A 15,177-nucleotide genomic window follows, 5' to 3' on the forward strand; every position below is an offset into this window, starting at 1 on the left:
GAATGTGGGAGGAGACCGGAGTACCCGGAGAAGACCCACGCGGGCACGGGGAGAACATGCAAACTCCACCCAGGAAGGTCCGAGCCTGGACTCGAACCGGAGACCTCAGAACTGGGAAGCGGACGTGCTAACCACTCGACTACCGTGCCGCCCCTCAGCCCATCATCACTCTTTTAAATATCCTTTTGCAGTGGCGTGACATCAGTGGATAAAGGTCAAATGTGTAGGGTGACCATTCAGTGATTCATATGACAGACATGCAGAGTAGACAGCTGGCAATTTGTCGGTACTTTTACTAGTGATTGATCGATATGGGTTTTTTTTCAAGGCCGATACCAATTATTAGTAGTCAAGGAGACCACTAACCGATATTTCAAGCCGAATATCATTTACAGTAAAAGAGAAAAATATTAGCGTCAAAATAAAAAAATAAAATAATTAATTCTTTAATTTTAAACATTTAAAGAATTGACAGCTTTGTTTAAAAATTATAACAAAAATTGCAGGGAGCTTCCAAGGTCATCAGCATGTGTTAAAAACTAAGCAAGTAAAATAAATAAAATAACGTTTTCTATATTGTAAGTAAAGGTTTCCAAACATTTCAACCTAATTCCTTTTTTTTTTTTTCATTTTTACGAATAATAAGTGTAGGGAGTTCCCAGTGTCAGCATTATTTTTTTTTAAATAGTGTAAATTTAAATAAATCCATAAATGAGAAGTTCCCTGTATCTCACTTAGCAACAAACGCATGCTAATGTAGCTATATATATATATATATATATATATATATATATATATATTAGGGCTGTCAAATGATTAAAAAAAATTAACTAATTAATCGCGCAATTTTTTATAGTTAATCGCGATTAATTTGGGTTTTTTTTTGTTTTGTTTTTTTACTTTTGCTTATACATTTTTTTATAAAGGTTGTAACAAATATTTACCCAAGCACAGTGTTTAAATTAATGTAGAATCATCACATACAAATAAGATTTTGAGTCAAAAACTTTTAATAGTTATTTTTAAGCGCTTTCCTTAATTTTTGAAAACAATTATTCTCCTGTAAAATATAAACTTTAAACAAAAACATCAAATTTGACTCAACATTGCGGGCACCTTCTTTTTCTTTTTTTTTAAAAATACTCTTTACTCTAATGTAGAAATATAAATGAAATAAAATTTTGAATAACAACAAATGTGTTCTTTTTGTCACTCAAAATTAAAAAAAAAAAAAAAAAAAAAAGTGCCTGAGTCAATGTAAAAAAAAAATAAATACTGCTGAAAGTTCGATTGAATATTTTTTTTTTCTCCATGGAAAGAAATTTGGCTTAATCCTTTATACTTAGCCAATTATTGAGGCAAACCAGTTTGTTCACATTATCAGGGGACAAAGAAGCTTCTTTTGAATGATGTGGCCTGAGAGCGAGAACAACCTCTCACAGGGTACTGTGGTTGCATGAGTTGACAGGTACTTGCGTGCAATGGATGCCAGCCTGCTGTGTGCTCCTTCTCTCTCTGACCACCTTTGTAGTGGGCAATACTCCAATTCCATTCAGATATACAACTTCGGTGATATTTGAATTCAGCTTTACAAAGTGAGCAAACCAGTAGATTTCTCCAACGAGCCGTCGGGTAACTTTTTGAAGTAGGACTTTCCGCCCAAAAGTCCGTCGCGGTCCATCTTCGCGCCAGGGACGCTACATAAGTCACGTGACCAGAAGTCTTCTTCGCCGTCGTTGTCGTCTTCTTCTTCTTCTTCTTCTTCTTCTTTTCTTCTTCTTCTTCGTCATCGTCTTCTTCTTCTTCTTCTTCTTCTTCTTCTTCTTCTTCTTCTTCTTCTTCTTCTTGTGAATTTAAGTGGTGGTTTGCGTCGGCTCAAGGCAGCAAAGGAACGTTTACAAAAAAAAAAAGACGGCGTTAATTTTTTTCTATTAATCGCCAAATTTAACGCGTTAACTTTGACAGCACTAATATATATATATAAATTTTTATTTATTTATTTATTTTATTTATTTATTTATTTTTGGCAGGGCCCTTAAAAGGTTTTAAAAGATCTTTGCAGACAGTGAAAAATTGTCTGAATATGTTTGAAATGTCTTTGTGACAATTAAAAACTTACAAATCCTGCTGAAAACCCTAAATTCACTACGTTCACAAGCATTCACCGCTCAGTGAGATACCAACTTTATCGGCCTTCAGATTCGTAAAAAGGCCGATGCCGATATTTGTCAAAATGCAAAATATCGGCACTGATAATCGGCACAGCCGATAATTGGTCTTACTATACCTTTTAAAATGTGTGTGGAAACCAGCTTTTCTTTTACTGCATGTATCTATAGCAATTGGAACAGGTGTGTGCAATCATACAGTGAAATTATTTATTAAAAAAAAAAAAAAAGTGCACCAAAAATACTGTCATCACTTTTAGACAGTTTCTTAGCATAACTGAATAATAATGCTAAATTCCTCATGCTACAAGCAACTCTACAAAGTTTGTGATTGATTATGTATGCTGGACAGGTAGAGTGTGAATGAGATCATTTGAATTGTGGGGCTGTAGAAAAAAAGATCCCCTTATTTATCTTCCAATGCGCACCTGAATAAAGTTGTTGTTGCGCACATTGTGTCCTCTCCACAAACTTTGTGCTTGACGGTGGCGATAAACATGTCTTAAATTAACACTTCCCTGACAGTGATAGATAAAAAAAAAAAAAAAAAAATTGTATTGGGTGTCATTACATTGTGGAGGTGTACTTTATGCATGAAATTAATGTATAACTGCTGAAATATGTATTGCCTATTCATCACTGTTATTTTGCATCTATGCTAGTGTGTCATTCTTCGAGCTGATATCTGAGCTGTCACACTGAAAAAGTAACCAGACTTGTTTGTCTTCAAAATGCCTCTGGGACTTGTGTCAGTTTCAGACTTATCAAAATTCTTGCTGGAAAACATGCCCCAGTGCCTCCATCAATATTTACAGTTTCGTTCACGTACTTGATCACTTGCAGCGGCCTTTTTGGACTACAGCGTGAATGGTGCTCAATTTATTGATGATGCTTACCTGTTTACAGGCATAGCTGCACCCTGACTTAGGAGGGATGGAGGGAAAATAGTGTTGTGTTGTAAAATATTAAAACGTCAAAGAAATAAAATGGTTTCATTTTTTGATGGTATCAAATTACTGTTGGCTGTTGACACTCACAAGTCAACACTGCACATTTGAAGTGACACATGATATGATATGACTCGATTTACTTCATTAAACACATGAAACTATGCAGGACCAATTTTAGATTTTTGCTTTTATTTATGTACAGTGGCATGAAAAAGTATCTGAACCTTTTGGAATTTCTCACATTTCTGCCTAAAATCACCATCAAACATGATCTGATCTTTGTCAAAATCACACAGATGAAACAACAGTGTCTGCTTTAACTAAAACCACCCAAACATTTACAGGTTTTCATATTTTAACAAGGATAGCATGTAAACAATGACAGAAGGGGGGAAGAATAAGTAACTGAACCATCACATTTAATATTTTGTGGCCCCCCTTTGGCAGCAATAACTTCAACCGGACGCTTCCTGTAGCTGCAGATCAGTCTGGCACATCGATCAGGACTGATCTTGGCCCATTCTTCTTTACAAAACTGCTGTAGTTCAGTCAGATTCCTGGGATGTCTGGCATGAATCGCTGTCTTGAGGTCACGCCACAGCATCTCAATGGGGTTCAAGTCTGGACTTTGACTTGGCCACTCCAGAACGTGTATTTTGTTCTTCTGAAACCATTTTGAAGTCGATTTGCTTCTGTGTTTTGGATCATTGTCTTGTTGCAGCATCCATCCTCTTTTTAGCTTCAACTGTCTGACAGACGGCCTCAGGTTTTCCTGCAAAACATCCTGATAAACTTTTGAATTCATTTTTCCATGAATGATTTCAAGTTGTCCAGGCCCTGAGGAAGCAAAACAGCCCCAAACCATGATGCACCCTCCACCATGCTTCGCGGTGGGGATGAGGTCTTGATGTTGGTGAGCTGTTCCATTTTTCCTCCACACATGACGATGTGTGTTCCTCCCAAACAATTCAACTTTGGCTTCATCAGTCCACAAAATATTTTGCCAAAACTTCTGTGGAGTGCCCAAGTGCCTTTTTGCGAACATTAAACGAGCCACAATGTTTTTTTTAGACAGCAGTGGCTTCCTCCGTGGAGTCCTCCCATGAACACCATTCTTGGCCAATGTTTTACATATAGTTGATGCATGCACAGAGATATTGGACTGTGCCAGTGATCTCTGTAAGTCTTTAGCAGACACTCTAGGGTTATTTTTTACCTCTCTGAGTGGTCTGCGCTGAACTCTTGGCGTCATCTTTGGTGGGCGCCCACTCCTTGGGAGGGAAGCAACAGTGCCAAACTCTCTCCATTTGTACACAACTTCGCTGACTGTTGATTGATGAACATCCAGACTTTTAGAGATGGTTTTGTATCCTTTGCCAGTTTTATACAAACCAACAATTCTTGATAGCAGGTCTTCCGACAGCTCTTTTGAGCGAGTCATGGTGCACATCAGACAATGCTTCTCATCAAGACAATTCTAACCAGGTGTGTGTTTTATAGTGGGCAGGGAAGCTTTAAGCCACTCATCAGTGATTGGGCACACACCTGACTTAAATTGTTTGGTAAAAATTGGTTTCAATTGCTCTTTAAGTATCCTTAAGCAGAGGGTTCAATTATTTATTCCTCCCCCTTCTGTCATTGTTTGCATGCTATCCTTGTTAAAATATGAAAACCTGTAAATGTTTGGGTGGTTTTAGTTAAAGCAGACACTGTTGTTTCATCTGTGTGATTTTGACAAAGATCAGATCACGTTTGATGGTGATTTTAGGCAGAAATGTGAGAAATTCCAAAAGGTTCAGATACTTTTTCATGCCACTGTATATACATATTTTTTTTATTATTTTGTTGTATTTCATTTTTGTTTTATATTTTTCTCTCCGTTTTTATTTTCACTTTTATTTATTTTTTATTTTGGCATTTTTGGTCTTCCATATGAAACAACCCCGCATATTGTAGATTGCAAAATGGCACGCAAACAACTACACATATTTCAACACTGGGCAGTAGCAACGTGGCTATTGTTTCACTTTGACTCAACAGATGTTGTCATCCACCCGCAAAGCACATAGATGAGGGAGGGATAAGACTGTTGAGTGTGTATTGATGAAGCCCCATGAAGCCTCCATGCAGCTGTAAGCCTTGTTCCAGTTGAGCAGACTGATTGTAACTCGCCCTTATCGCCATCTTCCAGCGCCTCTAAATCTACTCTTCCCTCCTGAACTTTGACCCTGTGCCTCCTTCACTTTCATTCTTATTATCTCGCCAACTTGTCAACCTTTCTGTCTCTTATCCATATATCACTGGCCTTTTTATTTCTCTCTTTTGCCCTACTAGTGTCCACCATTCAAATTCCTCTGGTGAAGGCCACACACGTAAGCACATCTTCTCATTTTAGTTTGCATGTAAAATGCAAATAACTATAAACTTAAACTTCCAGGATGACATTAAGTATCTTGTGATGATGCTGTTAAGAAAAGTTCTTCCACATATCACCAACTTTTATCCCCTATAATAGCGTTGGTTCTCACTTGAAGGTGATCTCTTGGTGTGTAATGCGGCACAACAGCAGCCTGATTGGAGAGGGATTCCATCACATGAAGAAGAAATGGGGCTATTTCAAAGGACCTTTGATCCGTGAAAGTCATTATCGGAGAACGGGTTGTAACGTGATTGTCCGATATTGAACATTCTCATTCTGTTCATCATTTTTTAATGAAGCAAAAACCTATTTTGTTTGAAAAATGCCTATAATGAATGACACACAATTCCAGCAGTCTTTGGCCACAACATTAGTTACAGCTCTCCAATTTGATGACATCCAATACATGAGCGGTATTTATTTAAAAAATAAATAAAGAAATAAATACATAAATAAAATAAAAAAGATGAGTACTTTATAGTTACAATCAGAAATGCCTCAGTATAATGTAGTTCTTTGTGCATTTGTGTCCAGAACACATTTCACCAGTCCTAAAGACTTTACACTGGCTCCCAGTCAGCTATAGAATTCATTTTAAAATTCCACCACTGTTCTATAAATCACGGAATGGTTTGAATCCTGAATACATGAAGGAAATGCTAATTGAATATAAATCTAGTTGGGCTCTAAAATCTGCAGACTCAGGTCAATTAGTGGAGTCCAGCTTTCAAAGCAAACATGGTGAAGCAGCATTTAGCTGTTGTGCTGCTTTCAAAGCAAACGTGGTGAAGCAGCATTTAACTGTTTTGCTGCATGTGAAGTCAAGCCCAAGTATAAATTCTTACTGTTTCAAATGCCCTCCTTTCCCTTGCCTTGTCTTGCTTAAAGGCCCGGTCTGTCGTTTTCACTCAGGAAAAGGCACTTTTTAAATACAGGATTTAAACAGACAAACTTCTTAATTTACAGCTCTGGGCTTCTCTTAATGCCTGGTGGTGATTTTGTCCTAAACCCCCACCCCCACAGCCTGTATTTTGCCATTTTGAGTTTGTTTTGTAAACAGCGGGACGTTTCTGTGGAAAGACAGTGTTTACACCCCTCCAGCCAATCGCAGAGCGGGGGGTGGTGTGTCGCAAACGGCGAATTTGTCGGCTGCGTGACGTCACTCCCGCGGCAACCTAACCCACGCACGGATTTTTTTTTTTCACTCACTCATTCACACATGTAAGCTGCTGTGAGTGAGTGAGTGAGTGAGTGAGTGGAAAAAAAATAAATAAATAATCCGTGCGTGCTTTCAAATTGCCACGGGAGTGACGTCGCACAGCCGGCAAATTCGCCCGGCTCCATTTACAACACGCTTCCCCCCGCTCTACGATTGGCTGGAGGACTGTAAACACTGTCTTTCCACAGAAATGTCCCTCTGTTTACAAAACAAACACAAAATGGCAAAATACAGACTAGGAGGGTGAGGGTTTAGGACAAAATCACCACCAAACATTAAGAGAAGCCCAGAGCTGTAAATTGAGAAGTAGTTTTTGTTTAAATCCTGTATTTAAAAAGCGCCTTTTCCTGAGTGAAAACGGCAGACCGGGCCTTTAATATTAATATTTAAATCTTGCGTTAAAACTACATCTCCTCCATGTGTTGTCAGTGTGGCAGCCAGATAAATGGCGGCGACATTGCAGTGTTTGCATCCCGCGCCGGCCACGCCTTGTGCTGGCACCCGGCTTGCTTCGTGTGCAGCGTGTGTGGCGAGCTGCTGGTGGACCTCATCTACTTTTACCAGGACGGGAAGATCTACTGCGGGCGGCACCACGCGGAGAGGCTGAAGCCGCGCTGCACGGCTTGCGATGAGGTAGACGCCAGTCATGAGCATGCGGATAATCATGTGCTGACACATCACCATGATTAACTCTCTGCACATGCATCGCCTAAGTATGCACGAAAGTGCTGTCATATGATGCTCACTGGTTTTATTCACACACACACATTGTAAAATTGTAAAGAACGTTCTTCACTCGAATGATCTCCAGACAATTAACACGAACTTCCCTCTTTAACTCATTCACTGCCAGTCATTATAGAAAATGTTTACATTTCCAATACTCACGTGATATTACATTCAATAATTATATATAAACCGAATCTACCAAATAACAGAATAGACTCCCTACTTTTTGTCCCGTCCCGTTCTTTTATAATTGACAGCAGAAAAATGTAGGTTTGCCAAAATACAGCCATTTCTCCCATGGACTCTGAAACTGTGTTTATTTCCTATAAAATGGGGCAATGATGTCATCTACCGGTGGTTGGGCATCAGTAAAGTTGTTTCCAAGTTTGATATTTACAGTGGAGCATGCTCAGATTCGCCCCCATTTAGCACCGCTCTAAAAAATACAATTGACAAGTATACTTGTCAAAGGCAGTGAGTAAATGGGGACACTCACTCTTCCAACTAAAATTACACAACTATGGGCTGCAGAAAGAAAGAAATGAAATCAAATAAACATCACATGTTTGTCTATGACTAATCATAATGAAATGCTAATTATCACGAATCTGTTTTGAATTAACCCTAAAAGTGTATTGTCAAGTATTTAATTCTGCTTTTGAGATTTCCCTTTTGGCATTTTGTTGTGGTTTACATTGTCTGGAACTCATAATGAATGTAATTGAACGGTTCCACAAATAAATTATCCATGCGGACCCTCATCTTTGCACAGTGTCAAATTAGCACTCAAGTTGCAGACAACACATCGAGAGTAAGAAAGACACTTTCGGCTCAAACTTGTCTGCTGCCTTTGTGTCTGGACTCATGCATGAATTATTACCAGCTAATTCAGCTGACCCACTTCAAGAAATTAAAAGTAAACTTGAAATATTATTTTGTCACACAATTCCACCCACATTTGGCTTGTTTGTTTAGTTTTTTTACACCAGACAAGGAAGACAAACCATGATGAACAACAACATTTTAGGACCAGACTGGCGTAACAAATTTTAAATAAGCACTTCAAGTCATACCAGATTTGGTTAGTGTGAGCTTCCCCCTCCGGATAATCCCTCCAATCTGTTATCTGGATCTAACCCACGCCGTGACCACGTCTCACATTCAGTGCAATGTATGTACATATACAGGTTACAACTAGACATGGGCCAATTACCAGTTTGATGGTTTACCATGGTTTTAAAAAGTCAAGGTTTCAATAACTGCTAATACTGCCTTGCTACTGCTGCTCTAAGCAAGATACAATATGATTGGCTACTTGCAGAGAAGAGTGAATGACCACGTCTTTAATTTACATTTTTTGTTTCCTCCTTCGCACATAACAGAAGACAAGTGAGGGAGCAAGACGAGATACTGCAAACCTAAATGCCTTTTGGTCTGATATGCATTGTCCTATAAATAAATAAATAAATAAATAAAGTATAGGTGGCAGTTGGTACTAGTTAGCCCCAAGGACAACATTCGTAGCCCATGTGTCTGTTCTAGAAATAGCTCACCAGTGATTGGACACTATGACTTACTAAGATAAATTAAAACAAAAGAAGAATTTTAATATTGATTTAAACTTTACAAAACACACATTTCTTCTGTGCTAAATATTCTATATTTTATATTCTATATACTTCTTCTTAATGGGGAAAAAAATCAGGTTTTATTTACTTTTTAAAAAGGTAATTTTAGGGCTGTAATTTTAACAGTCGCATTTATCATACCGTCAGAATCAACATCACCCCGGGAAGGAAGCACTCGAAATAATCTGCAATGTCTAGAAAGTTCCTGGAATATGCTGCATTCGAAGAAAGTAGGAAGTGGGACTTTTCCGACTTCAAACCAGGACGCATGTATGGGAAACGCCCCCTTGAACTCGGAAATCCCACTTGCGAAGTCGGAAAATAAAAAGTACCGACTTCACCGACCGACTTTGATGTGACGTCACTCTACAATGGCGACCACTATGGAAACACATACTGTGAATGGTAATACACAATTTACTCGAATATAAAACTAGGTAGCTTTCTTTATTCATAAATATTCGCGGCAACGTCACGTAACGCAACGTACATGACACCTACTGAATTGTATAGAAAGTGTATGAAATGAGTTAAATACATAAATGAAGCAAAATTGCAAGAAGGCGAGTTTGCTGGTCAAAATGTGTTTTGAGGACAAAAAACAGTTTATCATTATAAGCCATTTTGGTAGTTTACTTTTGCCTCAAACGCTTTCAGTTCGGAACTGGGAAATGCCAACTGGGATAAATCTGACTTCTGACCATCTTCGAATGCAGCATAAGGTGTTGTGTAGTGAAGTGTTGGTCATTGCCCAAATGAGTGCACAGCAGTGGATGTATGTGTGCAGGAACAATCACACCTAAGCCAGAAGAAGTGGTCCAGTATGAGCGCAACTGCAGTGTATGCCTCGAAGTATTTCAACCTTGCACCCAACTTCCAAACAAACCTCCTACACATGAAATATCAAATTGTACTAATCTGCTGGAATGAAAAACATGTCTGGCGGAAAAGCAGACTTTGTCAATGATATCACAAGTGAGGTTTTATTAACGTAGGCCTTGTCTTGAAAAGATCTTATCTGCTCCTTCTCAGATCATCTTGGCAGACGAGTGCACCGAAGCAGAAGGCCGTCACTGGCACATGAAGCACTTTTGCTGTTTCGAGTGCGAGACCGTGCTCGGGGGCCAGCGCTACATCATGAAGGAGGGAAGGCCGTACTGCTGCTCTTGTTTTGAATCCCTCTATGCCGAGTACTGCGATTCCTGTGGACAACATATTGGTACGCCGAACCGTCTGTGACGATTTAATAATGCATCCGTGCAATGGGAGACCAAATTCAAATGAATTCAAAACAAATGCTGTCATCTGACAATGTAATAGGCGATCCCTCAAACTATTACGAAACTGATGCTTGAAAACCAGATGGCAGCTATTACCCAATAAAAAACAATTCTCTCCCCATGTGGCTGCTAACATACGCTATGAAAAATGCTTCATTTATTCATGACTAGTAAAACTCCAGAGATTGCCTCAGAGTACACTTTAATTGGGGTCTCTTGCTGTTTTTCTCAAAAGACAATTTGAGCCTTTTTTCTCTAATTAACATTTCAGTACGTTGACTTTGAAAACTCTGTAATGTAATTTTATCGAATGTGTTCTTCCTGCAGGCATTGACCAAGGCCAGATGACGTACGACGGGCAGCACTGGCACGCCTCCGAGGGTTGCTTCTGTTGCGCCCGCTGCAAGCGCTCCCTGCTCGGTCGACCCTTCCTGCCCAAGCAGGGGCAAATCTTCTGCTCCCGTTCTTGCAGTCTGGGAGAGGAGCCCAACGGCTCGGACTCCTCGGATTCTGCCTTTCAGAGCGCCCGTTCCACCAGAGAGTCCCGACGCAGTTCCAAAGCGGCAAAGGGCGGTGGCGGAGGGCAGGCGGAGACGTTACCTGGCGAGGTGGACCCATTGTCTTTACAAATGGACCTACTGAGTCTTTCCAGTCAAACCCCGAGTTTGACACGCGAGCCACCTGCCTGGCAGAACCAGAAGCAAGTTGCCGATGGTTACAAATTTGAAGCCCAACCTGAAGCGACAGCAAACCCCACCCCTCTGCAGATCCTCAGCCAGTGCAATGTCAGAACGTCTTGTAACCCGCCATGCACTGGGCAGAATAATCAGCAGCAGGACCACAGGGTCAAGGAGACCGGCGGTCTGAAGAGACCACCAATCTCGGTTCTGAAAGGCCACTCTCTGAATGAGATGTGGTTCCAGCAGCCAGCTGATGATGATTACTATCCGCAAAAGTTAAGGACCCAGAAGAGTTTCACTGAGGTGTCTCAGCTCTCGCAGCATAGCGGCGGCTTTTCCGCAGACAAGCGCTCCATCAGTCTGCACGGCTTCCAGCGGGACCGAGATGTCGGTCCTCCACCAGCCACCCAGGCGGCAAGAAGCAGGAACCCCATCAATGCGCTTAACTTCACCGAGCAACTGACGCCTCTAGAGCAGACCCCCAGGGGATCCATGGAGTCCTTGGCTCTCTCCAACGCCACAGGTGGGTACTGGTGGGCACCATCGGGATTTTCTCTGTAAAATGATCTTAAAGCCAGTATTGGATTAGGCATTGTGTGTAAAGAATAAAAGTGAAAATATCTCTGTCATCTTATTCCCTGAATTTTCTTTTAAACCGATTAAGTATCAAAATGAGAACATACCGTTTATCCTGGTCACGTGATCGTGGTGATGTATCCCGTGTGTAAACAAAAGCCGCCTTCATTTATTTGAATGAGAGTTTGCTGACGTAACGGGCAAGAAAAAGACTTCTATCCCAAATACTGCACCAGTTCTGGTCAGAGTAAAATCCTCAGCACGTCAGGGACCATTTGGGGGTGGGGTAGTGGCGGTGGCCGCTCCTAATGTGGGCTAAAGTGTGCTTAGCACACATGTACCTTAGCCTAGCAGAGTAAAAGTCACCCGGATGTTTATCGTCCAGGTTAGGGACTGCCCACAAATTACATTTCCAGAGTGAACAATGTCAGTGGTGACTTGACTGCTAATTTGAGCTTCTGGAACACGCAACTTGTAGACGGTCCCCAACTTGCTATGAGCCCGGCAAATCTTTGGCAAGTCCTCCGTGGCTGTATTGCTTTTGAAGAAGTGCCTCTTTGCGAAAGGTGTAATTCCACCTTTGATGTCCGCCATGGGACGCAATAATTCCTCGTGAGTCTCTTTGTTGTCACTGGCAGGCATGTCATTCAATGTGTATTTTACGCACGCGATATGTCACGATGATCACATGACTATCCAAAATGCCCGATACTGTACTTAATGCAAAAGTAGTCATAAAAAGTGCTATGAAATCATAATCTTTCAGCATAAATTGACATTTTTTTCCAGGGAATTGTTGAAATTAGCCATTTCACAGAATAGCAGATTCGTCATTTATTCCCTTAACCCGTTAAATTCTCATACCTTACAGGCAACTCTGCCGAAGGTGGCGGGAAGCGACAAGAGCACCTGTCGCATTTCTCCATGCCTGATCTGAGCAAAGACTCTGGAATGAACATTTCTGAGAAAAGCAACTTGGACACCCTTAACTCCTCGGTTCAGTTTCAGAGCTCCGACTCCCTTCATAGTGTCAATGGTGGTCAAACCTACATGGAGATAAATCCCTCCAGGTCCTCTCAGTACCAGTTGCAGTATTGTGATCCCTCCAGTGTGGGGGTGGGCAGGAGCACGGCTCATCTACCTGCTGGGTTCACCTACCAGGAGGAAGAGCGAATGAGTTTGGTGAATAGCGCCAACGCTGCCCGCCTGCCCCCTATAAGCGAGCGCAGGGTAAGCGGCGGCGGCGGAGGCGCCCGAGGAGCAAGCGTCAGAATTGAAGTGCCGGAGGAAACCCCTCCCAGACGCAGACACCATCACCACCACCGTTCCAGAAGATCCCGACGTTCTCGCTCCGAAAACGCTCTCAACTTGGTCGCGGAGCGCAGGGTGCGACTTCAGGAACGACCACAGCTTCACGTTCGAGAGGATTACGATCGCTTCCCTCCCCCGAGGAGTGCCAGGGAGCAGTTTGGAGTCACAGGAGGTGGGAGATACCAACCGCAAATGTTTCGGCAATGCCCCAGGACCACATCGGACCTAACGCTTCAGAACCCCGGCGCCGGACGGCGCACGGGCTTGAATCAATACTCCTGGGACGACTATGACGACGACTGGTGCTCCACCTGCTCTTCCTCATCGGAATCAGAGGACGAAGGTTACTTCCTGGGGGAGCCCATACCCCGACCCCTCCAGATGCGCTACCTCAGCAATCAGGAGCTCGTCCACAAGTACAGCTCCGGCATGGGAGGGACCAACCGCAGTGCGCAGTTAACCACGCACAAACGGCGAAAAAGCAAGAACTGCATTATTTCATAACATTGAGTAGTCTGCTACAGCTTGTGCTGATAAATATTCTTCATCTGGAGAACAGATGGGCGCATTTATAATGTTGTTGATCAATAGTCAAGTCGGTGAACAGTGAAAACACAACATTGTTTGCATGTGTCTTTGTATTAATAATTTCTTCTCACGCAGTTTTATCAAATCATTTTTTGCAGAAGCTGATGTGCAATTTTTTTCATGCATAATACAGTTTAGCTTTTCATGGTGTGATTTTTCTTATGGAACAGGCCGTGCTGTTGTATTTGGTTCATAGTCTGTACATAGCTAAATGAACTAATAATTTCACTTAAGTTAAGGAAGTCATTGTAAATGTAAATATGGTTGTAAATGAGGCCTCACATATTTTTATATTTTGTATGGATAGAATCATTTATGTATTAAATATATATGATATGTAGATATCCAGTAGATAATGCGAAAAACAGCGTACACATGCATGTGTGACTTGGCTGATCGGATCCAGAATTTGGAATAAAGGATTATTTCAGCCATTCATTCCATTGACAGCTTGCGTTTTTCTCTAGAGAGCGCGTAGACAAGTGTCTGTTCAACATAACACGTTTCTCCAAGTGCTGGGTGCATACATGAATAACAATGTGGAGTGGACTTTGAAGTACAGTTGGATTGGTAATATGCAAGATGGCAGTCCAAATCTCTGGTTGATTGCATCACCGCACAAGAATGGGAACTTCTGCAGACTGAGATTTTGTATTCAAATTTGCATTGTGCGCAAATTCCATCATCCTCTACAGTTGTAACTCGTTTTCAAGTCGCTAAACAAGCCGTGCTGCCGATGGATCTCCGTGCTAAGCGCTAACCAATTTCATCTGTGTTATAACATCCTGTTTTGAAATAAAAATTGTGTGATCATTTGAGTGTGCTGCAAGGTTTGTATACACCGCACACGCCTTGACAGTATTTGTAACTGATGAAACACGATGTCGGAGGTATCAAGACGGACCCACGTACACCTGCGTTTCATAACCTTTATGAGCCAAGGCACATACGGATTAGAAAAATGAGGCCCTCCACATCTTGGTCACCACCTCTTCCAGCTCCTTCGCCCAGGTAGGCACACTAACTATGCACACTAAAACCAGCAGACAGTCCACTAGCTTCTTCCCTCTAGCCATCAATTATAAAAGTACTTGGGTACTTAAGTCCTTTTCAGACCAGTCGAGTGAACAATTTCTCACAACAGGGAATGACCTGTGTTAAGTGTGAATGCTGTTAAATGTGAAATGAGCTCACTTGTTTTAGATTAGCACCCTCATAGCCTGCTCTTTTTTTTTATAAATGACGTTTGCGTAGGAAACAGGGGTGTTCTTCAGGGCACGGCTGCCACAAAAGTGACAATTTACGTCCGCAGATAGAAGTGCTCCGCCGCAGTTCCACCCTCTCATTCCATTGCGGTCTCAAGACACCCAGATGATAAGGGCCAATCTGCCAAAGTTGAGGCTTCGAAACCTACAGGCCAATTGGTGACGTCAAGCTTGTGGGATGCTTTTAATGTATTGGATGCTATTATAAACATCCATCCACTCATTTTCTGTACTGTTTATCCTGCTGTGGTTCATGGGTGAACTGGAGCCGAAACTAGCTAGACTAAACTACATCCTGGACTGGTCGTTAGCCTGTCACAGAGCACATGTAGACAAACAAGCAATGACTTTCCCAACTGGGATA

The 15,177-nt window shown here is 41.5% G+C and overlaps 1 protein-coding gene across 2 annotated transcripts in view; it reads left to right on the forward strand.

Moving 5' to 3' along the window:
- prickle2b (prickle homolog 2b) overlaps positions 1-14,363 on the forward strand; it is a 63,891-nt gene extending 49,528 nt beyond the window's left edge. For both annotated transcript variants that reach the window (XM_077530404.1, XM_077530403.1), the window contains exons 5-8: positions 7,186-7,389; positions 10,146-10,332; positions 10,721-11,596; positions 12,521-14,363. In XM_077530404.1, coding sequence (XP_077386530.1) covers positions 7,186-7,389; positions 10,146-10,332; positions 10,721-11,596; positions 12,521-13,464 — 2,211 coding nt within the window. In that variant the 3' untranslated portion in view covers positions 13,465-14,363. The remainder of the gene's footprint in view (positions 1-7,185; positions 7,390-10,145; positions 10,333-10,720; positions 11,597-12,520) is intronic.
- Positions 14,364-15,177: the final 814 nt, after the last annotated feature.

This window comes from Festucalex cinctus, chromosome 8 (genome assembly GCF_051991245.1).
Source record: "Festucalex cinctus isolate MCC-2025b chromosome 8, RoL_Fcin_1.0, whole genome shotgun sequence".
In the NCBI taxonomy this organism is placed as follows: Eukaryota; Metazoa; Chordata; class Actinopteri; order Syngnathiformes; family Syngnathidae; genus Festucalex; species Festucalex cinctus.